Here is a 27560-nt window from a genome sequence, read left to right as displayed (position 1 = left end):
TTATAATATAATAAATAAATTTTAATTTATATATATATCTTCTATTTATGCATTATTTTAAATAAGTGAATGAATTTTAAGCTTATATTTAATTTTGGCCACATGCATATATAATTATCTAAGCAGAATTACTACTTTATTAAATTAAAAATTTTTTGGTAACAAAATATGTATCCAAATTAATAATAGTACTTTTAAGTGCTTCTATGATTTTTTAAAGTTTTTTTTTTTTTTTTTGAATAATTATGTAACACAAAAAAAAAAAAAAAAAAAAAAAAAAAATTATAAAAAAAAAATGTAAGAAAAAAAGAAAAGAAAAGAAAAAAAAAAAAAAAAAAAAAATACACATATATAATATATATATGAGAATTTAAAAATTTTAATTAAAAATGATTTATACTAAATAAAATATATATTAAAATAATATTAAACAAAAAATATATATATATATATATATATATATATAATATATTTTTTTTTCAAAAAAAGATGAAGATACCAAATAATATTTTTAATTTATACACACATATATATATATATATATATATATATATATATGTGTTATTATATATAATACAATAAAACATTTAATAATATAATTTATTTAGTGAATACTTTCATTTTCTATTGAATAGGACCTCATTTTACTCTTCTTTTCCTTTTTTATACGGAATATACTTAAAAAGCTCTGGTTTAAAGTTTGATAGGATTGATAGAATTTATTTTTTTTATTAATTTTACTATTCTTTGGTAAGAAGTTTTTATTTTGTGAGCGATACAATTTAAGGAATTTTTTTAAAACCTTTTTACATGCTTTATGAGATAATACTCTTTCACAAGCAACGTTATAAGATTTGTCACCATTAATATCACGTACAGATACATCAGCTCCTCTTTTCATTAAAATATCTGCAACATCATATAAACCATAAAAAATGGAATATATTAAAGATGTTTCTCCATGTATATTGGTAAGATTATAATTGATATTTTTTCCTTCATTCAAAATTAATAAAGCTAGGTTTTCGTTTCTTGTTCTTATGCATATCATTAATGGACATTCACCATTAATATTATCTTTACAATTAATATCTATATTATGACTTAATAAATAATGTACGATTTTTTCCTGATTCTCTAGACAAGCTATATGTAAGGCATTTTGATGATATTTATTGGTTAGATTAATGTTTACTTCATTTTCTAAGAGAAATTTTAATACTTCCACATTCCCTTCTTCCGCAGCAACATGAATAGGAGATAATACATTTTCGGCATCCAACTGATCGATAATTTCTTTTTTTAAGGAATATAAATATTTTAAAATATTTAATCTCTCTAATTTGGCTGCTTGAATAAATGGTAAGGACCATAAATTGTGTCCTTTTTGTATTAGTTGAGGATATTTTTTTAATAACAACTGAACAGTTGATAAATCATTTTTAAATATAGCACATGATAATACTTCAGTTAATATATGTCTATCACATGGTTTTTCTCCAGCCCCTGCATCGATAAAATGATTTACCCATGCCTTATTTAAATTATATGCTAATAAAATTGGTGTAAATTTATTATGATAACACCAATTAGGATTAGCTTTATTTTCTAACAAGAGTTGTATAATTTCACTAATATTATTTTCACATGCTAAATATAAAGGAGATTTATAATCTCTTACATATGGACAAATAATATTTAGATTTTCTCCATTTTTAACTAAAGAATTTACAATAGAAAAGTTTTTTTTCTTTACAGCTATATTTATAGGAATATATCCATTTTCTATATCAAATGGATAAGTAACATAATAACTATCACAAGTATTACCATATGGACTAATACATATAGTATTTGAATTATCTACTTTTTTTATAGTGTCTCCATTATTAGATTCCACATCTTCTTCATTATTATTTTTATTACTATTATTATTATTACTGTCATATGAACATTCTTCATCCACTTCTTCTTCCAAGGCTTCTTTACTACTACTATATTTTTCAGAGCTAAAACTTTTTTTTAAATCTTCTATTTTGTCATTATTATATCCAGATGGCACAATATTATTATTATTATTGTTGTTATTATTATTATTATTGTTGTTGTTATTATTATTATTATTATTGTTGTTATTGTTTGGTAGGGCCTCATCTTTATCATTATCCGCATTAGTACACGTTTTATAAGCATATTGTATTATATTATTCCGCTTTGTTCGTTTTCTTCTTTCTTCTAATAATACCTCAACAAATTCCTTACACTCATGTTCGCATGCAATATATAAAGGAGACTTTCCTAAATAATCCCATATATCAATTTTGGCTCCTCCCTTTAATACCAAATAAAATAAATATCTATTCTTTTTACTAATAGCCAAAGATATAGGTAAAGTCCACATATCTATTCCTGCATTATCATCTGTTTCTATTGTTAAAGGTGTATTAGATAATAATTCACTACCTTTATCTCTAAGTAAATATACAAGATTATTATTTTTATACTTTTCACTTTTGCTTAATTCATATAATTCTTCTTGTATTTTCTTACTTAATTTAATACATATTTTTATATTCTCATTTTTTAATGCTACACTATATCCCTTTACATATATATCTAATCCAATACTTTCTAGAAAACATTTACTACCCCATGAACCTAAAATATCTAAATTAGGCTGTACAAAATGAGATTGTATATATGGATCATCTACTGTTATTAAATTTTTATAACCATTAGAAAATGGACAATCATCACAATCACATTTAAAATTAATTTCTTCTGTTGTATATATACAACTTTTACCATTACATCTGCATTTATTTAAATTCTTTTCTTCATCATCTTCCTCATCTTCATCCTCATCATCTTCTTCCTCTTCATCAAATGTATTAACATTATTATGTAAAATATTCATACAGAATATATTTTCTGCTGTTAATAATTTTGATTTCTTATGACAAAGTCTACTCTTCTTTTTGATATCTTCAAAAGATTTCTTTTCTAATTTTTTCTTCTTATTATTACTACAAATATTATTATTACTATTATTCCTTTCAACGTTGTTATCTATTAGGCTATTTTCACCATGTAAATGAATATTCTTTTTCATCTTTCCATTATATTGATCTATATTACTATTATTATTATGATCATTTATACCCTTATTTTTATCCCTTTTTTGATTTTTATCTTCATCAATTTTTCCACTTTCTTCTCTTACACACTTATTATCATCTTCTTGAATATATTCATATACATCTTTATATATATCATCATCATAACTCATGGAATCATCATCATTATTATTATTGTTCATTTTAGTTTTATATTTATTTCCTTGTGATAATGAACCCTTTTCTGAATCATTACAATTTGATGCATCCAATAGGTTGCTATGTTCCTTTAAATGACTATCGTTTTTATCTTGATCATTATGACTAACCGATTTTGAATTAATTTTTTTTAATTCTTGATGATTTGTCATAATGTCTTTCCTTTTATTATTATTATTATTATTATTATTAATACTTGGAGCGTAATACTCACTAGATAAGAAATGATCTAGAATATCTTTTTTGTCATGCAAACTAACATTGTTATTAATATTATAATCATTATATCCATTTACATTGTAATCATTTTTAATTTTATTATTAAGATAAGCCCAATTATTCTGGATATTCATCGATTCTACATATTTGTCACTTGATTCATAAACATTTTTTTTTTTTAAAAAATCATCATTATCTGCACTCCTTTCAAATATTTTATCATTATCTCCATCAACATTAGAAGCATGCAATTGATCCGATTCTTGCTCTTTTTTATTTGTTGTTTTTAGATTTGTTTCTTTTGTACTCACATTATTTTGCATTTTTGTGGAGTAACCAAAATGTTTAAAGGTATTAAAAAAGAAATTATTAAATAAATTAAAATTATTATTTGTTTCTGATTGACTAATACTACATTCTGTTTCACTGTTTAATATGGATTTTAATTTTTTCCTATTATTATTATTACTTAAATTATTATTATTATCATTATGAGCATCAAGATGAGAAGAATTCATATTCATATGATGATTATTATTATTACTATTACATGAATATATATTATCATTATAATGTGCTATATGTTCTTCGTCAAAACTTGCTCTACTTATATTATTTGCTGTGCAACTTTGTAAACTCATAAAATTAAATCTATTGTTATCATTAATTATTTTTTTATTTAATTCATCATAACTAGTACATATACTAGTATTATCGAAATTTTTCATATTTTCTAATGTTTTTTTTAAATTTTTTAATTTGTGATATATTATATGATTTTGATTATTTGCCCTATTAATAATAAAATTGGATACGATAAAAATAGGTTCTAACCAAGCATTTGAAAAGGAGCAAATAAAATTTGTAAATACAGGCCAATTACTTTTTTTTAACATAACTGTTAAAGGTGCGCATGTTAAATATTTATTTCTAACACACTTAATACTTAATGTTTTTAAGGAAGGTAGCCTTGTTTGAGCTAACACTTCTAATGTTTTATCAGTTAAATGATGACAATAATCAAAATAAATTTCTTGTAAATTATAAATAAATAAATGTTTAGTATTTAAGGATTCGAAATTATATATTTCATTTAATATATTAGCAACAGTAATATCTTTAATTAATGTACACAATGTAAAATCAAGACATAACCTTCTTCTTACTGATCTATGTAAATGCCTATATATAATTGGAAAAACATATTCATATAATACTTTAGGATTATATCCTAAATAACTATTAAATATTAATCTATTATATGCAACCTTAAATTTTCTTTTATAGAAAAATTTACATGTTTGACATAAATTAATAATAGTATGTACATCTAAAAATGGTTCAATATTTTTTATATATCTTTTCCATTTCTCATTTTTTCTAGGTGCATTTTCGTTAGCTAATAATTCACCTAAGTTATTCTTTTTTAATGTACTATCAATATTAAAACATATATCTGAATTTAATTTAAATAAATCATTAATACTAATACTGTGAGTTTTTTCTAATAAATTTTCTTTATTTAATATATCCAATCCATTTTCTCTTTTTAATTGTGCAATAAAATTGCTCTCTTTTTCATGCATCTGATTAATATCATCTTTTTCAAAAATGTTAATACTATTATTATTATTACTCATATTATTATTTGTGCCGTTGATACAGTTATTATTTTCACTGCTAATATTATTATTGCTACTATTATTATTACTATTATTATTACTATTATTATTACTATTATTATTACTATTATTATTACAATTATTATTACTATTATCATTATTAATATTATTATTACTATCATCATTATTACTATTATCACTATTAATATTATTAATAGTAATACTCACATTATTAATATTATTATTATTATTATTAAGGTTGCTCGTTTCTGTTGGACACGTTGTATTTTCTTTTAATCCATTATTTTCTACTACAGAATTTTTTTTCTCATTATTTCCAGATACTTCATCTGTACTCATTATAAGCTCCTCATTTTCTTTACATTTTTTTTCTCTTTGAATATTATCAATTTCTATATCATAAGATTCTTCATTCGGTGGAATACACTTGATGTTATTATTAAATATTAATATTAATTTGTTTAAAATATATTTATTTACTCCATCTTCTGTTACTTCTCTATTTTGAGAAGTATTATTACAAGTATTATTACTTTGATCAATTACTTTCATATTTATTTATGCCACGCTTATTTATTCTATCCAAACCAATCCAATCTTATCTTATATTTATTATGTTTACTTTTTTTTTTTTTTTATTATCGTAATTCTTATTCACCTAAATATCTTATCCATTAATATGACAATAATAAATAGTATCTGCATATAATATAACAGTATATAAATAAATGGATAAACAATACAGTATATTTATTTACATAGACTAATACAAAAAATATGTTGCAAAAAAATAAAAAAAAAAATAAAAAAGCGCACAAATATATATACATTATTATGTACAAGAATGTTTATATATAAATATATAATACATTCGTCAGAATATTTATAAATAAATAAATAAATATATACATACATACATATATATATATATATTTATATTTATATGTGTTCATATATCTGACTAAGTACTTTTTATTAATTTTCAATTTATTTGTTCTTTAATTTATTTTTTTTCATCAATAATTTAAACAAAAAAATAAAAATAAAAATAAAAATAAAAAATTATGTATATGTATATATATATATTATATAATTATGATATAAATATAGGCTTAGTATATTAACAATTTTTATTTATTCACATATAATACCTTTTAGCATATTATATATATCTATTTAATTTTTTTTTCTTTCTATTTCTTATATAAAAAAATAAAAATACATATAAATTTATCTATGTGTTAACTATTCAATTTTAAAACGTTCTTCTAAATTATAATAAACTTTACATATGTTTACAAAATTTAAAAATACAACATCTTACATATATATATATTTATATATTTATCTTCATGTATTTCTTCTCTTTGTCGGTTATCTTTATTTATTAATTTTTTATTATACTAAATGTTTATGATGTATTATTCTATGTGTGTCAAAACATAGGGCCTTTTGAATTTTCATTTATCTGTAAATTATAGATGCTCGATAATGTTGTAAATATATCATTTTCTCCTATTAAATATATTATACTCAAAAGTTGTAAATATATATAAAGCAGAAGTAATATATTTACATATAAATATATACAATATATATAAATATATATATATATTTATTTATATGATATATAAAAATTATAGAAATACAAATTTTCAATTTTGTTTTTTTAAAATATATACAATGAATATATATAATACAAATATAAATATATATACATAATATATATATATATATATATATATATTTTATGTATGCATAACGGAAATATTAAATAATTTTTTCTTAATTTTTTATTTAAAAACAAATTATGACCTATAAACTACATATATCTTATTAAAGATTATTAAAAAAAAAAAAATAATAATAAATAAAAAAAAAAGTATAAATAATAATATAAAGATAAAAATAATAAAATAAAAAATATATATATATATTATTAAATATATATTATAATAATTCTAAGAATATATATTCTCATTTGAATAAAAAAAAAAAATTATTAACAACTTTTAAAAAGAAAATATTGTATTTTTTATATATTATGTATATTAAAATGACATATTAATTTATTATTTATTTTTTCTCTTTTATGGTTTATATAATATTTATATATAAATATAAAATATATCTTATAATATTCATAAAATAATTTATATAATTTTTTTCAATTTCTTTTTTTCTTTTTTTTTTTTTTTATGATTATAAAATATTCTTCCTTCTGTTATATTATTTTATTATATTATAATAATATATATATATAATATATGTTACACTATCTTTTTATACGTATATAAAAAATATAAGATACATAAAATATAATACAATATATATCAAAAAATACTATATAAAATATTATGTATATATAATAATATATAGTAAAAATATTATATATATAATATATATATTATATGTTATAATATAATAATAAAAATATATATGTAAAAATTATATATAAAATATTAATAAATAAATATATATATATGTAAAAATTATTTATATATAAATATATTATATTATATATATATTATATAAATTAAAAAACCAATTCACATATAAAAAAAATATATATATTAATAGAAATATTTATAATATAATATATAATATATTTATATTTATTTGTATATATATCTATAAATTATAATTTAATATTTTATAATATATATACTATATATATTACTATATAATAATATTATATAAATATATAAATTCTGCAACATTAATTATAAATATATTTATTTAATAAGTAAAAAAGAAAAAAAAAATTATAACTTTATATATATTATATATATATATATATATATATATATATATATATATATATATATTTTTATAAAGAAAAAATAAATATTTATTATATAAAATTATGAATAATATATATTATATAAAATTGTATTTACGATTTTTAATAAATTATGAAATGTAAATAAAAATTTTATTATTTTATGTATATAAATAAATATTATATTATATTATACAAACTTCTCATAATAAAAAAAATTATATATATTAATATATATATTTATATAATATAATATCATATATATTATGTCTTTCCTTATTTATATTTTATTACCACTTTTTAAAAAGTAAATAAAACATGCTGTTTAATTGAAAAAAAAATATAACTATTATAAATATTTATGTATTAACTAAAAAGTAGAAAAATATAAAAACAGCTTTTTTTTTTTTTTTCCCTTTTTTAATACTTTACAAAAAATTATAGTATTAAATATTCATAATATATTTGTATACAAAATATTATATATTATATATATTAAAGATTATTCTTTTAACTCTTTATATAAAAAAAAAAAATAATAATAATACATTCCATTTTAGTTTAAAAGTTCCAATATATATAATATATATATATATATATATATATAAAATTAATAAAAGAAGAAATATTTATATAATATAATTGTATTATATATATATTTATAGTGTCTGTAAAATAAGAAATAAAAACACTGATATGAACGATTTTAAAAAATTATAGAGAGAAATAAAATAGGAACGAATGATCATATACATTAAATTTAAAATTAAAGAATATATATTAATATTATATGATGTATATTATATATATGTATACACATAAGAATGTTTTATTTTTTTTTTTTTTTTTATTAAGTGTTTTACATGTATAGAAGTTACAATTACGTACAGTCAAAAAAAAAAAAAAAAAAAAAAAAAAAAATTTAATGAGACCATTAGTTTTATCATAAATCTTAATATTATCTTAAAATGGTTATATAAAATAAAATAATAATATTATTATATGGTTTTGCGTACTCTTATTTATAGATAAATTTTATAAGTTTAAAGAAACTATCTACCTCTATATATATATTATATATATATATATATATATATATATTTATGTATTTATTTTAATATGTGTAATTTAATATATTATTCATATTTTTTTAATCTTCTCTCTATTTATTAAATTGTAAAAAAAAAGAATAATGATCATTTTTATAAATTCAAAAAATTATAAAAATATATGGTTACATTCACCAAAGGGTTCACAGCATATTTCAATTGAAAAAAAAAAAAAAAAAAAGAAAAAAGAGTAAAAATATAATATGTAATATATATATATATATATATATATATATATATATATATATATATATGAATTTATATAATTTATTCAAATAAAATAGGTAGTTCATATTAATACATATGAAAAGAATGAAGAAAAATGATTTGCATAAATAATGTTCTTCTTTTTTAATTTTGCATAAATAAAAATTTCTCCTTAATCGTAAAATATAGAGTTAAAAAAAAAAAAAAAAAAAAAGAAATCTTATCATTCTATATATCTATAAAAAGGAATCTTCTTAGAAATGTATGTTTACATATAAATATATGTATAAAATATAAAAGATTATAAATATTATATATGTTTTTGACATTTAATATATTTTTTCTTTTGTGTTTTATTTTTTCAATATTCCAAAATATATCCTTTTCCATTACATAATGAACAAAAAGACACACAAAAAAAAAATAATATATTAAATAAATAAAATAAATATAAATAAAAATATAAATACATTATTATATTATTCATGAATAACAGATATGTGTAGGTGTCTTTTTATACGATATAAATAAGGAAAAGTATATTCTTGTGATTTTATAGAATATATAAATTATATGTTTTGTAAAATGTTGTTATATTAATATGCCTTTTTATAATAATTATTACAAAAAAAAAAAAAAAAAAAAAAAAAAATATGAAAGTAAAGGATATCTTAATATATATATATATATATATATATATATATATTTTATTCCTTTCGACAAAAAATACCTAAATTATAAAAAAATATATTCCAATTAATCAATAATTCATAAAAATTTCCTACATATAAAACAATTTATGCTTAGAATATTATTTTAGTTTCCTTATATATATGATGGAAAAAGAAGTACAGTGCCAAACTGAGGAAGATAACTTATATGAACAAATAAATGTCCCTGAAAAAATAAATGACTTATTAGTAGAATATACAAAAAACATTATATTACATAATCCTAGTAAAGGATGTGAAAATGAAAAGGACAGTAAAATGAAAACATATGAATGGTCAAGAGATTATTTTAAAAAAAAATTATTAGAAGATAATACAACAAATAATATTATTTCTTATAAAAATATACAAGTTGATAATATAGATAATTCATATAATAGTAGTTCTATAAAGAACAAGATAGAAAAAGAAATGGAACGAATAAACTTTAAAATATAAAAAATAAAAAATAAAAAATGAAAACTTTAATATTTTTTTTTCAATTGTGTGAATATAATACAAAAATGACACTGTCCATTTTTTTTCCATTAAAAATAAAAAAAAAAAAAAAAAAAAAAAAAATTTAATGTATCACAACATTATTTTTAATCTTAACAAAATAACTTTTAATAATATACAAAAAAAAAAAAAAAAAAAAAATTATTAATACTACTAAAAAGTGCAGTTCGGTGCTGTTACTATATTACATTTATTTCATCTTAATAATTTTACGTATTAACATAATATACATATATATATTTATATATATTTATATATATATAATTCCAATTATGTATTATATATAATTATAGACAAATTATCATATATATATATTTTTCCCTTTTTAATCTTTATGTTAAGGGTAAAGCATCTTTTATAACATAATACCTATTAGGTGATAGAAATTTTTTTAATTCAGCACGTGTTACCCAAGCTATATCTTGTATATCTTGATTCATTGAAACATTCCATGTTGTATGTTGTTTTATATAATGAGCCCTATAATAAAAAATTTTTCTTCCTATAATTTCGTTTTCTATAAGTGGAGTTTTAAATTTCCTTTTTTCATAGGTACAAGGTGAATAACCTATAAAAAATGGTAATGTATTACATTTTAATTGTTGCATACATAAATATTGTAAATTTTGTCTTATTGAATAATTTTTTTTAAAATCCATAATCGGGAACATCCATTTATTTAAGTGTTTGTATTTCACCAATAAATATAAAAAATCATTTGGTTTTCGTTTTATATTTTTATAATCATATTCATTAATATTTTCATCCTTTTTATTTTTCTTATCTTTTTCATGACTTTTTTTTTTTTCCTCTTTTTTTTTAAATATATCTTGTATACCTTCTAAAGAAAATAGTTTTTCTAAATTTTCATCCTCCATAGATAATTCATTTATAGATTCCATATTGTTCACATTATTATCTCTTATATTATCAAATTTATTTTCTGTATTATTATTATTATATGTATTGTCATTCTTATGTTCATTTTGTTCATCCAATTCATCCCTTTCATTACTATCATCATCATCATTATTATTATCTTTCTCTTTTTGTTTTTCATTTAAATTACTTAAATTATATTTCATATGAAAAAATTCCTCATTTACATCTAAATTGTTATTCGTTTTTATTAACCATTCATCTTTAAAATTCTGAAAATCTTCTTCAAATTTTTCCTGAACATAATTTATAGGAAATCTATCTATACATAAAGACACTTGTATTTTATATTTCTCATGGACAACTATTAATTTTTTCCCATCTTCTATATTTATTTTTGTTAACATATCATCCTCATTATTTTCATTATATTCATTATTTTGATATATTTCATGTTCTTTTTTATTTACAAAAATACTATAATTTTTTATATTTCTATATAATACATTATTCAGAGTTAATATTTTTTGTGATATTCTTTTTTCTATAAGCCATTTAACCATTTCTCAAATTTTATTCTTTTATTCCTTCTTTTTATTAGTATTATTATTTTTTTCATTCTTATTTTGTACATATAATAATATGTGTTTTTTCATTATAAACCGATTTACAAAAAAAAAAAAAAAAATAAATAATTAATATATATATATATATATATATATATATATATATATATACAGAAGAAAATAACTTCCTAATATATATATAATTATATAATATATTTCTTCACATATTTTTCCAAATATATATATTTTACTTCTAAAAAAAAAAAAAAAATAAATGACCAGGAAATTCTTTATATTTTTATGTTTTATATATATTTCTATTTGAATACCTAATATTATATTGTAACCTAATTTTTCAGGTGTGCTTCATATATGTAATATTATATACAAACATCTTAAAAATTAAGTTGTAAATAATTATAATAATGTGAAATCCTTTTAAATATACATTATAAACTATTTAAAATGATGTATAAAAAAATGTGTAATAATAATTTATTTTATATTTTAAATGAATAAATATATATATATATATATATTTATTATTATTTCAAAAAAATAAAGAAATAAAATTGAACACATATATATAATTATATAAGGCATATTTTATTAAGTTGAAATCATTTATAATGACAAGAATCATCTAGAATATTAAACTTTTATGAGGCATTAATATTATATTTGTAGTTTATTTGGGTGTAGAATGTTATTATTTAAAAGGGCCAAAAAAAAAAAAAAAAACACATATATATATATATATATATATATATATATATTTGAAGGCATATAATTTTTTATATTAAAATAAAATTATTTATCCATATAGTTCAGTTTATATATATATACACATTAAATTTTATAAATTTTATAAATTTTATAAATTTTATTTTTTCATATGTTGGTTTAAATTCGGTACGTACTATAAAAACATATCAAGTTACAAAAATATATTAACAATTTATTATTATTTAAGTATTTCCTTAAACGTCTTTTCACTTTTATTATATGTATTATAGGTATATGTTTGTTAATTTCATAATAACGTATAAATTTATAAATACATAAAATGTTATCTATAATAGTACATGTAAGTTATATAAATATGAAAAATTATTATTATAATAAATCTCATCAACATACATTAAAGAAGGGTAAAAAAAAAAAAAAAAATACACAAATAAATATACACATATATATATATATATATATATATATATATATATATGTTAATATATTTATTCATTTATATATACATTTATATGTTTATTCAATTTGGACAACTTTCATTAAGTTGGTACCTCCAGATACTTCTTCTTTAATTCCGTGAATAGCAATAACACTATCACCAACTTTTGCCATATTTCTTTGTTTTGCAATTTCAATAGCATTTCTTATAACAATATCAGTTCCTTGGAATGAACCTACTTTAATGCATGTAACACCTCTGTGTACGTTCAAACATCTAACAGTTGAATCAGATGCACTAAGAGCTAAGATGGTACAACTTGGCTTATATTTGGCTATTAATCTTGCAGTATAACCTGTTTCTGTTAAAGCTATAATTAAAGTTGCTTGAATAGATTCTGCAGTTTCTACAGCTGATCTAGCTACAGCTTCTTGTACACTAATTGGTGTTTCAATTGCATTTACCAATGATTGATATAATAATTTATAATCAATACATGCTTCAGCTTCTAAACATATTTTGGACATAATGGTTACAGCTTCAACTGGAAATTTACCACCTGCAGTTTCTCCTGAAAGCATAACACAATCAGTACCATCTAAAACAGCATTAGCTACATCTGTAACTTCTGCTCTTGTTGGTCTTGGGTTCTTGGTCATGGATTCTAACATTTGAGTGGCTGTGATAATTGGTTTACCTTGTAAATTACATCTATAAATGGAAGAAAATAAATTTAGGACATATATTTAGGAATACATATATATAAAAACACAAATACAAAACATATACATGAATATACATATATATATATATATATATGTGCACATTTATGGGGTAGGTGATATATGTTATCTTAATTTAACACTAAATGATTTTGATACATGTGACGTATAAATATAAAAACAAAATACTTCACACATAATCAATCAGTTGACTATAATAAGATAAAAAAACGAAGGACTTGAACAGAACGTTCAAAATCACAATAATTTCATTCTTTTTAGTATATGCATCATAAGTGATTGTATAAAATCATTTTCTAATTTTATGCATTATATTTGATGCAAAGGGGTAAGGAACCAATAGCTGATGAGATGTATCAACTTATTAGATAAACGGAATAGGAACAAAAGGAGAAATATAAATGTACAAACTGGTTGCACATATGTATATATATATATATATATATATATATATATACATATATTTTTTTTTTTTTATTATCTTACTTTGATATCATCAATTTTTGGGCCAAGAAGACCTTTTCTGGAGAAATTTCCATTCCTAAATCTCCTCTTGCAATCATAATACCATCAGATTCAGCTAAGATTTTATCGAAGTGAATAATACCTTCAATATTTTCAATTTTGGGAATAATCTTGATATGTCTTCCTCTTGGTCCTAATAAGTTTCTAATTAAACGGACATCATCGGCTGATTGAATAAATGAGGCAGCAATAAAATTACAACCCATTGGTATAGCAAAATTTAGTATATCATTTTTATCCTTTTCACTAATAATTGGTAAATCAACCTTAACGTTTGGTAAATTCATATTTTTCCTTTCACCAATAACAGCTGAATTTAATACTTCTGTAATAACATGATCTTCATGTGTTTCTAAAACTTTACAACTTACTGATCCGTCAGCTATTAATATAATATTTCCTGGCTTAACACTTTGTGGTAATTTCTTATATGAACATGCTATACAAGTTTCATCACCTAAGAATTCATAATCTGTTACTAATTTTAATTTACTACCTTCTTTTAAATGAACTTCTTTATTTTTTAAAAACCCTGTCCTGATTTCTGGTCCTTTAGTATCTAACAACATTCCTAATAAGCAGTTGGGTCTCAATTCTTGAGCTTTTAAAACGTTGTTAAACATTTCCTTATGATCTTCATGGCTACCGTGAGAAAAGTTAAAACGGCAAATATCCATACCTACAAAAAAAAAAAAAAAAAAAAAAAAAAAAAATTAGTTTATATTTATATGTGAATATAAAAAAGGTTTTAACATACAAGGATGAAAAATATACATGATAATATATATAAACCTCTAAGTATTATAAAAAAATACACATATATAAATATATATATATATTATAATATCTTGATATTGTGACTGTTTCACACTACAATCAATTACCTGCATCAATTAATTTAACAAGAGTGTCAACAGATTTACATGCTGGACCTAAGGTACATACAATGTGTGTTTTCTTAGAACGTAAGTTCACATTATTGGGTTCTAAAATTTGTCTCAAGGTTATGTTAGCAGCACTTTGCATACTGGCACCTGCGGCGGAGTTTTTGTACTTAAATGAACTCATTTTTTTTAAATATATAAATATTAAAATATTTTATTTTAAAAATTGTTATAGTAATAATATAAGAAAGGAAAAAAAAAAAAAAAAAAAAAAGGATAATCAGAATCTAAAATATTATTATTTATTAAAATATACTTTTTGTTTTGTTTTATATTTTTTTTTAACTATATTTTATTTTATATATAATAATATATATATATTATATATATAATACCCTAGTAAATTTTATAATATATATATATATATAATATAATTTAATATATTTATAAAAATATTATTTATGATTATTATTTTTTTATTATTAAAATTTTTTCTTTTTTTTTTTTTTTGGGTTTCCTTTTAAGAATATTTAAAATTTTATTATTTATATATTTTTTTTTGATAAATTTTGTAGCTTCTTTTTTATATATATTACTTCTATATAATAATAATAATTCGTTCTCTTTTTTTTATTTTTTTTTTTATTTATTAAAATATGATAAACAGGATACAAAATACATAATATTATAAAGCTATAAGAAATAAATATATAAAAAATAAAATAATTATCTAAAAGAAGGGATATATACAAAAATTATTATTTTAAAAGAGATACCATTTAAAAAAAAATAATAAAGAATATTATATGTACTATATATATATTATATATATACATACATTATTAAAATTACTTTTTCCGTTTTTACTTTTTTTTATTTTTCCTATTTTTTTAAATGCAAATATCAATATAAATAACAATCTGTAAAATGAATTATCATTATATAAATATATAATATATATATAATGTATACACGCATAGGTTTATATTATATATATATAATATTTATTTTTAGAAATTATAGAAAAATTAATATATAATTTATATATGTAATTGGAATATATATTTTTTTAAATAAATAATTTTACAAATACGTTTAAATATAAAACGCCAAAAGCAAAGAAAAAAAAAAAAAAGGCAAAAAGAAAAAGAAAAGGGGTGATTCAATATATTATTTATATATAATATATATATATATATTTTTTGAAAGAATATTTATTTTTTTTATCTTTGCAAAAATATATAGGAATGATGAGTAGTTCTTAGGTGTATATGAAAATAAAAAAATATATTATATATTATGTATATAATAATATGTCATTCGGATATAATATATATACATACATATATAAATGCTATTAATTTTTTCACTGGTATTTTTTAATATGTACAGAAATATTAAAAATATATATATATATATATTTGACATAGGTTTCCAAAAATATATATATATATATATATATATATGTATGTATGTATTATATTTTTTTATATAATATAATATAATCTTATTAACTTTGTTTAATATATAAAAATAAAATATTTATCTCATAAACAAAATATAAAATAATATTTCATAAAATAAATTGTGAATATCTAGTAATACAAAGACGTATATAAAATATATTCTGTTCACTAGATATAATATGAATTTTTTAAAATAAAATAAATATATTATACGTATTTATAAAATATATTATATTATATATATAATATATAATTTTGATATAATGTGTATAATATGTTTTTATGAAATATGTAATATAATATACAGTATATTTTTTTTTTCTCTTATTTTTTTCTTGAGGGATATAATTTATTATATATAATAATATGTGATTATTGGATTTATTTATTAATAAGCTCTATTTTATAAATTAATAAAATTCACGGGTGTATAATATATTGAGGGTTTAAAAATTGAGCTAAATAAAAATATAAATATATATATATATATATATATATATATATTTTGGATATAATGATTTTTCAATATAAACTTAATACACATAAATGTAATATTATATAAACACACATATATTTATATAAATATATAACTTTAATTAAGGTTAAAAAAAGAACATATAACATATTATGTTCTTAAAATTAACATAAGTAAAAAAAAATTTCAGTCCATGGGTGTAAACTTTTTCTTTTTTTTTTAAATCTGTAAGATGTTTATGTTGTATATATATATAAGATATTATTTTATATGGTATATATTTTTTCAAAAATATATATACTCCTAATTATTTATCATGTATTTGTAAATTTTTTTTTTTTTTTTTTTCTTACAATTAAAAACCATGCAATTAGGTGAAAAAAATTGTTATTTATTTATTTATTGATTTATTTACTTATTATTTTTATTTTTTTTTTTTTCTATCTGTTACACATAAAATGCTATGTATTAATAGGGCATATAATATTTATGTAACATTTTAAAATGAAAAGGTGTTATACATTAATAGTTATTTCTTCTTATATTAAAGCGGTAAAAGCATTTTTATTCCACAAAATAATATATATATATATATATATCTAAATATATAATAGGTTATTTAATTATGATAGATAATAAAATTATATCAAACCATTCATGCATATGAAAGATATATATTTATTTGTAAAACATTTTATGTACAAATATTAACATATTCAAATATTAAAAAATGTAAAAATATATACAAAAACGTAACAGTTCATAACTGTAACACATGAAAAAAAAAAAAAAAAATTAAAATATAAATATAAATAATATATATATATATATATATATACATATTTTTGTATAATTTATTAAAAATGAGTTTTTCTTTATAAGACTACCATCTGTTACACAATATAATTCTTAAATGTTATATAATTAAAAATATTAACATATATTCTTTTTAATTTTCACGTCTTAGTATACTATGTTGTTTTCCTTGAGAGAGGCCTCTACTAATTTTACAAGGCTTTCAATATTTTCTCCTGCACTTGTAAATCCAGAATAATGAACAAATGTAAGACCAGGAATTTTTGAAACTGTTTGTAATTGTTCATCTTTTAAACCTCTAAAACTAGCTGGAAATGGTAATCTTAAAACGAATGGTTCATTTTTCTTTGATATAGCTGTACATCTAAAATTATTATATCTATCCGAATATATACAATATAAAATTTCGTCTTGTATATTTAATTCTTGTTCTAAATCATATAAATGTTCAGTATAAGGACAATATTTTTGTAAATATATAACCCTACCTGATTTATGAAAATTAAAACGATTCAATATAGATTCATGTACAATACTTTTTGCCATATACCATACATCTGAATAATATGTTACAAAATGTACAAATTCTTGTTTAACAATTTTTGCAGCTTCCATAAAACGTTCATTTTCATCTACGTCGTCTTCTAAAAAAGTAGGGTTAAATCTATTAACCCTACATTGTATTGTAGTATTTATTTGATATTTTGGTTGACCTTCATATTGATTTATACCATTATCTACAGCATCCACAGATTCTATAAATGAGGTATATAACTTTTCATATAGTACATTTAATTTTTCTTCATCAGTTATAGAAAAGCCTTTTCTTAATACTTCTCTTCCATAATGTTTATATATTAAGCCAGCACTGCTTAAACGTATTGTATGTTTATCATCTAATGTTCCTTCAAATTCTTTTTGATGATGATCATATCTTTTATTCTCATGGTCATATACACCACCTACATCTACTACAATATCACAAGTATCTAATTTTGATTGATCACGTGTTCTTATTATTTTTGCATCTTTATATTCTGGTAGAAATTTTAACATAACTGTAGCCAATATTTCATCAGTATGAAATCGTCCAGAATGCGTACCAATAACTTTGTTCATAGTGGAATATAAAAAAAATGATGAATATATAAGATTTTTTAAACTCAAGATATTTTTGTTATATTTTCTTGCTCTCAATGATTTATTTGTAAAAGTATTTCTAGAAAATAAGGCATTATTATTAAAATGTCCTATAAAGGTTTTCATCAAAATAGGAATATACTAAAAAGTAAAAATATTTATATGCTTTACTACAAAATAATAAAATAACTTAAGTTATATGTACGTGGTAAGGATAACAAATATCTATAAATAAAATATATTAATAATAATTGTTCTTATATATATATATATATATATATATATATTATATTTTTTATTTTCTTTTTTAAAAACCCTATAAAATATATATTAAAGAATATTTTATAAAAAAAAAAGTGGATTCATTTATTAAATTATATATATATATATATATTATAATAATGCGTTTTATTAATTTATTAATTATTATTTATTTATGTACATTTTTATATATTTAGAGAAAATGTACTTTTTTTTATTTTTTCATAAAAAATTATACCTCGATGGTCACATGCAATAAGAAATGAAATATGTATTAGATATATATATAAATTATAAATATTAATTAATATATAATAAATATAATATATATATTATATATATATTTATTTATTTATATTTATAGAATGTATATACCACCCACATATATTTTACATAACATATAAGAATTATATAATTCTATTTTTTTTTTTTTTTTTTATGAACTTTTTAAAAAATATAATTCCAAATAGGCCTATAGGAATGTCTTATTAAAATGTCAATAATTTTTTTCTTCCTTCCATAAAATATAAATTAGGTTGCTCAACTAAAAATATATATATATATATATATATATATATATATATATACTTATTATTATATAAAATATATTTTTATTTTACAATTTATACTTAAATAAATCAAACAAGAAAAGTATATACATATATATATATATATATATATATATGTGCATAATTTCAAAATATAAGTAATAATACACTATTAAATTATTCATATGTATATTTGTTGTATACATATCTGGATATATATATTGAACATATATATAGTTACAAAAAAAATACAACGTTAATCATAATATATATATATATATATATATATATATATATTTGTGTATTCATTTTATTTTAATATATAGTAATAAGAAGAAAATTCAAAATATTACACTTTTAAAAGCATGTTAAAATATATCTTCCTTGGTATTGGAGGATCAGTAAGTGGATGGATGTTAAGAGATGTAATTGTACAGCTAGCTAAAAATATAAATAGTGATAATGCATTGTTAATAAATAAATTTGTTTGTAGTAAAGATGATTTTTATAATAGTACTTTCAATGATTTGAAATATTGCTTTGATTCATTAGAATTGAAACCAGGTTTTAATAATTATAATATATATTTAAGAGAAGATGATTATTTTTTAGAAACATTATATATGGAGAAATGGACTAGTGTTCATAATATGAATGAATATATAAATAGTGATGAAAATAAAAAGAAATTACACGATCTGAAGAATAAAAATATATTTTTTTCTCCAACATTATTTGTATTGTTAAAAAATTATAGTGGGTCTTCTACACCAGAATATTTGAGGGCATTACAAGATTGATAAATAAATATATATATATATATATATATATATATATATATATATATATATATATATGTATATGTATACATATATATGTGCATTACATTTATTATTTTTTTTTTTTTTTTTAATTTTATTTTTTTTTGTGGTATCTTAGTATATGCATTTGTATACACACATATGTATATATTTATTTTTATGGTACATTTGTTGTATTAACGTATTTAAAATATTAATAGACCCTAAACTTTTATAATGTAAAAATAAAAAAGTATATGCATATTTATATATATAATATATGATCCGTTACAAGAATGATGTGTTATATTTTATGATATTGAAAAATATGTGATATGCTTGTAAGAAAAAAAAAAAAAAAAAAAAAAAAAAAAAGAAAACATAATAATGAAACATATATATATATATATATATATATATTTATATATATTCATTCATTTTTTGTTTTGCTTAGTATTTGTTGGTTGATGTTCGTCCTGATACATTGATATTTCAGCCGTTAGGGATTTAATAAGTGTTTCCTTTTCTCTCAATTTTTGCTTAATATGATTTATATCTTGAATATTAGTATTTTTGAATTTATGATTTAATTCCTTCTGTAATTGTTCACATTCTTTTGTTTTTACATCTATAATTATATTTTTCTTCACAGATTCTTCTGTTTTTTCTATTAATTTTTTTTGAACAATTTTTAATTTTTGTATTAAATCAAATGAAGTTGGATCATTACCTTCTAGATTTCTCCATCTATGTATATTGATTGGATTTTCCAATTCTTCTGTTAATGTTTTAACTTTGTTTTGTTCATCGATTAGATTTTTTTTAAGATTATTTATTTCTTGTTTATTGTTATTTAATAATTGTTTTGATATATTTGTTAGTTGATTTGTATTTTTTAATTCTTCAATTTGTTTGTTTAAATTTTTGATTTGTTTTAATTCATTTTGGTGTTGTATAATTAAAGTATCATGTGAATTTTGTAGTAGTTTTAACTTTTCTTTTAATATATTAATTTCTTCTGATTTATCGTTAATTTCTTGATTTAAATTATCTTTTTCTTTTTTGATATGATTATAATTTTTATCTATATTTTTAATTTTGATATTTAATTCATTGATTTCATTTTCGAGTTGTAATATATTTTTTTTATGACTGGTTTGTTGTGTTTTTATATTTTCTTGTTGATTTTTATATTTATCAATTTGTTCTCTAAATTTATCATTTTGATTTATTAATTGTTTTTTTTCCTCATTTAATTGATTAATTTGATTATCTAAATTTTTCTTTTCATTCTTTAAGAGTTCAAATTCATTGGATTGTGTTTTATATTTTTCTTCTACAATATTTAGTTTCTCTTTCGTTTCTATAAGAATTTTATTTGTATTAATCTTTTCATTTTTAATATTTTCAGTTATAGCTTTTTCTTTAGACAAATCATTTTTTAAAGAATTCACTATTTTTATATATGTATTAATTTTGTTATCTCTAGTTAATAATTCACTACTACTATTAATAAATTTATTATTCGTTTGAGATAATTCTTGTAATAATTTTTCTTTTTCTTTATTTAATAATTGTATTTCTTCATTTAATTTATTTTTATCTTCTAATCCTTTTTTGATATCTTTTTCTAGGTTGTTTTGTACAATTTTTTCCTTTTTTGCTGTTTCCATATTTTTTTTTATAACATCATCAATTTTTTCAATTAATTTTTTGGTTTGTTCCTTTTCTATAATTAAATCATTGATATCTCTTTTTTGTTGTTCAAATTTATTTTGTGTTTCTTGTGTAAGGTTAAGTATTGTTTGTATTTCATATGTTAATGATTTGACATGTATACTCAATGATTTTTTTTCTTTTTCTAACATTTTCATTTTATAAAATTCTTGATCTAATTTAATTTTCATTTTTGTATTATTATTATTTAAATTATTAATAAGATTATTATTATGTATAATTTCATTTTCTTTCATTTTATTTTCATTAGTTAATAATTTATATTTTTTATTTAGATCATCAATTTTTTGTTCATTTTCACTATTTTTTTTTAATAGATCTTTTTGTTTTTTTTCTAATAAATCTATTTTATCTAATAAATTTGTCTTTTTATTTTCTAATTCTTTATTTTTATTTATTTGTGATTCTAAAAGTTTTTGTGTCTTTATTAATTCTTCATTAATATAATTTCTTTCTTCAATTAATATTTCTGTATTTTTTTCGATTAATAATTTATCTTTATTATAATCTTCTTCTATCTTCTTTTTTTCTTCTAATTCATTTTTTAATTTATCTATAGTATTATTTTTTTTTAAATTCTCTTTTTTCATATTTTGTAAACTTTCATAAATATCATTATATTCATTTTTCATTTCTTTCTTATTTTTTTCTAGATTATCTACTTTTAATAATATATGTTCATTTTCTCTTTTTAAGCTTTCTATTTCATTATTTTTTTTTTCTATTTTTATATCTAATTCTTCAATATTCGTACGAAGACTTTCAACATCTTCTAAATAATTTTCTTTTTCAGAGTTCCATATATTTTCTTTTTTTTGATTATTATCAAACAGTACTTGTAACTTATCTAATTGATCATGTAATATAACAACATTCTTTTTTTCTTCTTCATATTTTTTTAATAAACCTTTTTTATCTATTTGATTTTCTTCTAATTCTTCTTTTAATTTTTTTATAATTTTCTCATATTCTATTTTATTATTACATTCTTTATAATTATTATATAACTCTTTATTTCCTTCTGACATTTCTTTATCTGAATTATTATTACTACTGTTCTTATTTACACATTTATATTTATCATTACTACAATATTTAATGTTACTTTTATTACTACTATTACTATTTGTATAATGTGGACTATTATTTCTTTTTTTATTCTTCATTTCGTTATTTTTTTTATTTTTTTTATTTTTTGATTTTTTTAATTTCTTCTTCTTTTCATTCATATTATCTCTTTTTTCATTATCACCAATATTATTATTATTATTATTATTATGACATTTTTCTTCTTCATTTTTTTCCACACATGCTAAACCCATATCGCCATTAGTCAATATATTACTCTTATCATCCAATATATTTGTTGTATGTAAATTTGTGAAATACTCTTTTTCTTGAACATCTGCATGTATTACATTACTTTTGAATTCCTCCTGAGGAACAGATGTATTACTATCATTATTGTTATTAATTAAAAAGACCATTGATAAAAAATTAAAAAAAAAAAAAAAAAAAAAAAAAATTAAAAAATCAAAAGAGAGATATAAAGGGGAACACAGTAATATATGTTAAAGTGTAGAAATGTATATTTAGTAATACATACATTTATTTCCCCACCTTTTTGAGGACAAATATATAAATAAATAAATATATATATATATTATATATATATATAATATGATATATTAAAAGAGAGAATACCTTTATATATGAATACCTTCTTAATATTATATTTTGCGTTTATGTCTATATTTCATAAAACAGTACAAAAAAAAAAAATGATAAAGAGAAAGATAATTCTTCACATTATAAAACTATTCAAAAGCTTAAAAAATATATGTGAACTTTTCCCTATGCGTAAAATATTTAAAATGTGTGTATTCTAAATATAATTTATGCAAACCATATATTATTCTATAATTCAATCATTATATATATATATATATATATATATATGTGTATAATATAATAATGTTGTCTTTTATATGTTCTCATGAAATAATTGGAAATTTAGAGAGAAAAAAAAAAAATAATAATAATTAGAACTTAAACAATAACAAATTACAAAAACAAAAATAAAATAAAATAAAAGAAAATAAAATAAATGAAAGAAAAAAAATGAGTTCGAAATGATATTTAAAACAAAACAATGAAAATAAAATAAAAAATGTATATTCTTATAAATTTTTATTAGTATAAATTATATATCTATTTATTTATATAAATATATAATTATTTTAAGGGTAAATATGAAAAAAAGAAATGATACATATTTATAGACAGAATATACAAAATATTAATATTATATATATATATATATATGTATGTATGAAAAAATATATAATCTCAAACATATTACATATTATTTATTTATTTTTATTCAAATAATTATTAAAAAAATAAAAAAAAAAAAAAATGAATATTAATTAGAATTATATACATATATATATAAATATATATATATAATTATTCATAATTTAAAAGAAATATATAAAAACATGTATGTGTGTACTATTTAGTACTTCTAAATCTGGTTCAAACAAATAAATATACAAATAAAAACAAATACATATATATATATATATATATATATATATATATATATATGTTCTATATGATATGTAAAAAAAAAAATCTTAATTCTTTCAATTATACAAAAACAAAAAAAAAAAAAAAAAAATGTGAACACACACATTGAATATAATTTAATATATATAATATATATATATATTTTTTTTTTATAAGTGCCCTACTTACAACTTATCTTCTTGACGATTGTTTATTAAAAAATTGAAGGCCGATAATTTTAATTTTACTCAACCTTTTTCTACTTTTCTTCTCAGGCACATCTGAATGTACAGTTTTATTTGAATTATCGACATTTATTGACTTGAAATTCATATCGTTTTTTTTTTCATTCTTATTTGTTTCAAAATCAACAGTATTAGTTATATTACCTGTTGATAAAGAAACTTGACTAAAGAAACTGACCTTATTTTGATATGTATCATTAATGGCAATATTATCAAAATTGTTTTCTTCATTTTTATCTTCAGAAACAAATTTATTATATGAACTTCTAGATAATCTAGTACTTATAGATGTTGTAGAATATTTTTTATATTTTGAAAGGGCATGATCAAGTCTCTTCGGAAATATAGATTTTATACTAATAGAACTTTTTTTATTATTATTAGACTTATTATCTATAGGTATATAATTTTCACTTTTTGAATTATCACAAAATGTATTACTTTCACATGTCATATTATCACAATTAATATTACTATTTTCCACATATTCTTTTGATAATATATTTCTCAATTCATCTTTACATACAGGTATAAATTTTACATCATCCTTTTCCTTTTTTTTTTTTTTTTTCTTATTATTTTTTCTTTGTGTCTCCTTATCACATGGAGAGAAATTCATAGTCACTTTACCTAGAATTTTTTTTTCTATATATTCCCTTTTCTCATTTTTTTCCATATCTTCTCTTTCTTTAAATAACCTATCTGTTACCTTGATTTTAAATGGTTGTTTTAAACGTCCTTTTGTTTCACTGTCTTGTTTTAATTTGCCTTTTTCTTCATTCATTTCTCCCTCTTTATATATTTGTTTAACATCTTGTATACCTTTTTTTTTAGAACTTTTTTTATCACAACAAGGATTCTCATATTCACCCTTCTTTTTATTCATCATTATCATATTATTATTATTATTATTATCAATATTATTATTATTATTATTCTCTTTAAAACCTTTCTTTTTATTCTTCTCCGTCGATGAAGATTTTATAAATTCATCAAAAATAGATTCACAGTTATTATATATATTAATCTCTGGATAATTATATTCTTTTGAAGTATTAACATGTGATGTTTTGTATTTGTTCTTATTTTTATTTTTTTTTATTTTTAAACCTTTTTCTGTTTCTAACATAATATTTGGATCATCTTTATCATTCGTCATTTTTATATTACTATTATCATCTACATATTTGATACTACTTAAACGTTGAGTATTTTCGAATTTATTTATTGTTTTATCTGTAGAAGGATCATTATGTATCCTTTCATTTTTGATTTCTACTTCCTTTTCACACATATTATTTTTTATTATTATATTACTTTTTCCTTTTTCATTATCCTCTTCATCACATTCATTATTTGTACAAACAGTCTGATGAGGAGTAATAATTTCAGGTGGTACATTTTCTTTCAAATATTTTATATACTCATTTATAGATCTAAAATTTGATTTAACAAGTATCACATCTTTTAAAAATGGGAAACGTTTCGTAATATAATTAATTGTTATATTAGATAGAAATAAATTTTTTATTTTAAAAATCCATTTATGTATACTATCTATATGTACAACATATTTATTTTTAAAATTTATAAATTTATTATTTTTTAAAATATTCAAATTTTCAATATCATATTCTTCATTTTTCATATAATTCACAAATTGTTGTTGTAATAATAATTCTTCTTCATTTAAAACGATATGTTTTTTTTTCTTCTTCTTTTTCCTTTTGTGATAATAGTTATTATGATGATCACTGTTGTTGTGTTTTATGCTATCATTACTAATATTTTTTAAGCTATCATTACTAATATTTTTTAAGCTATCATTACTAACATATTTTATGCTATCATTACTAATATTTTTTAAACTATCATTACTAATATTTTTTAAACTATCATTACTAATATTTTTTAAACTATCAATACTCATACTTTTTACCATACACTTCTTTATATTATTGTTTGTTATATTTACATCTTCCTTATGGTTGTCACTAGTATCTCCTTCTATACATACAGTCCTTTCCAAATTTGCAGAATTTGAATCATTAATTAAAATATCCGTATTCCTATGATTATCAATTATCCTAGAATCCTTCTGCACTAATATTACATGCATAGAATAACCAGATAGAAATATATTATAAATATGATCATTATTAAAAATATTTATTTTTTTTTCAATAACTGTTTT

General features: G+C 18.4%; 8 protein-coding genes and 1 non-coding gene across 9 annotated transcripts in view; 2 read left to right on the top strand and 7 right to left on the bottom strand.

Annotated features, from left to right (window-relative positions):
• Window positions 1-604: 604 nt before the first annotated feature.
• Window positions 605-5749, bottom strand: PADL01_0625300 (ankyrin-repeat protein, putative; the record flags this gene model as incomplete). The annotated part of the gene is made up of 1 exon (XM_028680991.1): window positions 605-5749. One exon carries the CDS (start codon window positions 5747-5749, stop codon window positions 605-607), a length of 5145 nt encoding a protein of 1714 aa, XP_028537414.1.
• A 4382-nt stretch (window positions 5750-10131) lies between these two features.
• PADL01_0625200 (conserved Plasmodium protein, unknown function) lies at window positions 10132-10464 on the top strand (the record flags this gene model as incomplete). Its single annotated transcript, XM_028680990.1, has 1 exon — window positions 10132-10464. The coding sequence occupies one exon, from the start codon at window positions 10132-10134 to the stop codon at window positions 10462-10464; it is 333 nt and encodes a 110-aa protein (XP_028537413.1).
• A 392-nt stretch (window positions 10465-10856) lies between these two features.
• On the bottom strand, window positions 10857-11966 carry PADL01_0625100 (mitochondrial ribosomal protein L46 precursor, putative; the record flags this gene model as incomplete). Its single annotated transcript, XM_028680989.1, has 1 exon — window positions 10857-11966. One exon carries the CDS (start codon window positions 11964-11966, stop codon window positions 10857-10859), a length of 1110 nt encoding a protein of 369 aa, XP_028537412.1.
• A 1266-nt stretch (window positions 11967-13232) lies between these two features.
• PADL01_0625000 (pyruvate kinase) lies at window positions 13233-15491 on the bottom strand (the record flags this gene model as incomplete). Its single annotated transcript, XM_028680988.1, has 3 exons — window positions 13233-13866; window positions 14385-15102; window positions 15308-15491. The coding sequence occupies 3 exons, from the start codon at window positions 15489-15491 to the stop codon at window positions 13233-13235; spliced, it is 1536 nt and encodes a 511-aa protein (XP_028537411.1).
• PADL01_0624900 lies at window positions 13999-14224 on the bottom strand. Its single transcript, XR_003699331.1, has one exon. It is a non-coding gene; the product is annotated as a small nucleolar RNA snoR35 (non-coding RNA).
• Window positions 15492-18211: 2720 nt separating the features above from the next.
• On the bottom strand, window positions 18212-19330 carry PADL01_0624800 (conserved protein, unknown function; the record flags this gene model as incomplete). The annotated part of the gene is made up of 1 exon (XM_028680987.1): window positions 18212-19330. The coding sequence occupies one exon, from the start codon at window positions 19328-19330 to the stop codon at window positions 18212-18214; it is 1119 nt and encodes a 372-aa protein (XP_028537410.1).
• A 1048-nt stretch (window positions 19331-20378) lies between these two features.
• Window positions 20379-20813, top strand: PADL01_0624700 (conserved Plasmodium protein, unknown function; the record flags this gene model as incomplete). Its single annotated transcript, XM_028680986.1, has 1 exon — window positions 20379-20813. One exon carries the CDS (start codon window positions 20379-20381, stop codon window positions 20811-20813), a length of 435 nt encoding a protein of 144 aa, XP_028537409.1.
• A 434-nt stretch (window positions 20814-21247) lies between these two features.
• PADL01_0624600 (conserved Plasmodium protein, unknown function) lies at window positions 21248-24037 on the bottom strand (the record flags this gene model as incomplete). The annotated part of the gene is made up of 1 exon (XM_028680985.1): window positions 21248-24037. One exon carries the CDS (start codon window positions 24035-24037, stop codon window positions 21248-21250), a length of 2790 nt encoding a protein of 929 aa, XP_028537408.1.
• Window positions 24038-25313: 1276 nt separating this feature from the next.
• Window positions 25314-27560, bottom strand: part of PADL01_0624500 (Sec14 domain containing protein) — a gene marked incomplete at both ends in the record, with an annotated part of 3147 nt that continues 900 nt past the window's right edge. The window contains one exon of the mRNA XM_028680984.1: window positions 25314-27560. This exon is cut by the window's right edge and continues 900 nt beyond it. Coding sequence (XP_028537407.1) covers window positions 25314-27560 — 2247 coding nt within the window.

The sequence above is a fragment of the Plasmodium sp. gorilla clade G2 genome (genome assembly GCF_900097015.1).
Source record: "Plasmodium sp. gorilla clade G2 genome assembly, chromosome: 6".
In the NCBI taxonomy this organism is placed as follows: domain Eukaryota; phylum Apicomplexa; class Aconoidasida; order Haemosporida; family Plasmodiidae; genus Plasmodium; species Plasmodium adleri (nom. inval.).
This window is presented reverse-complemented; position numbering and strand designations above follow the sequence as displayed.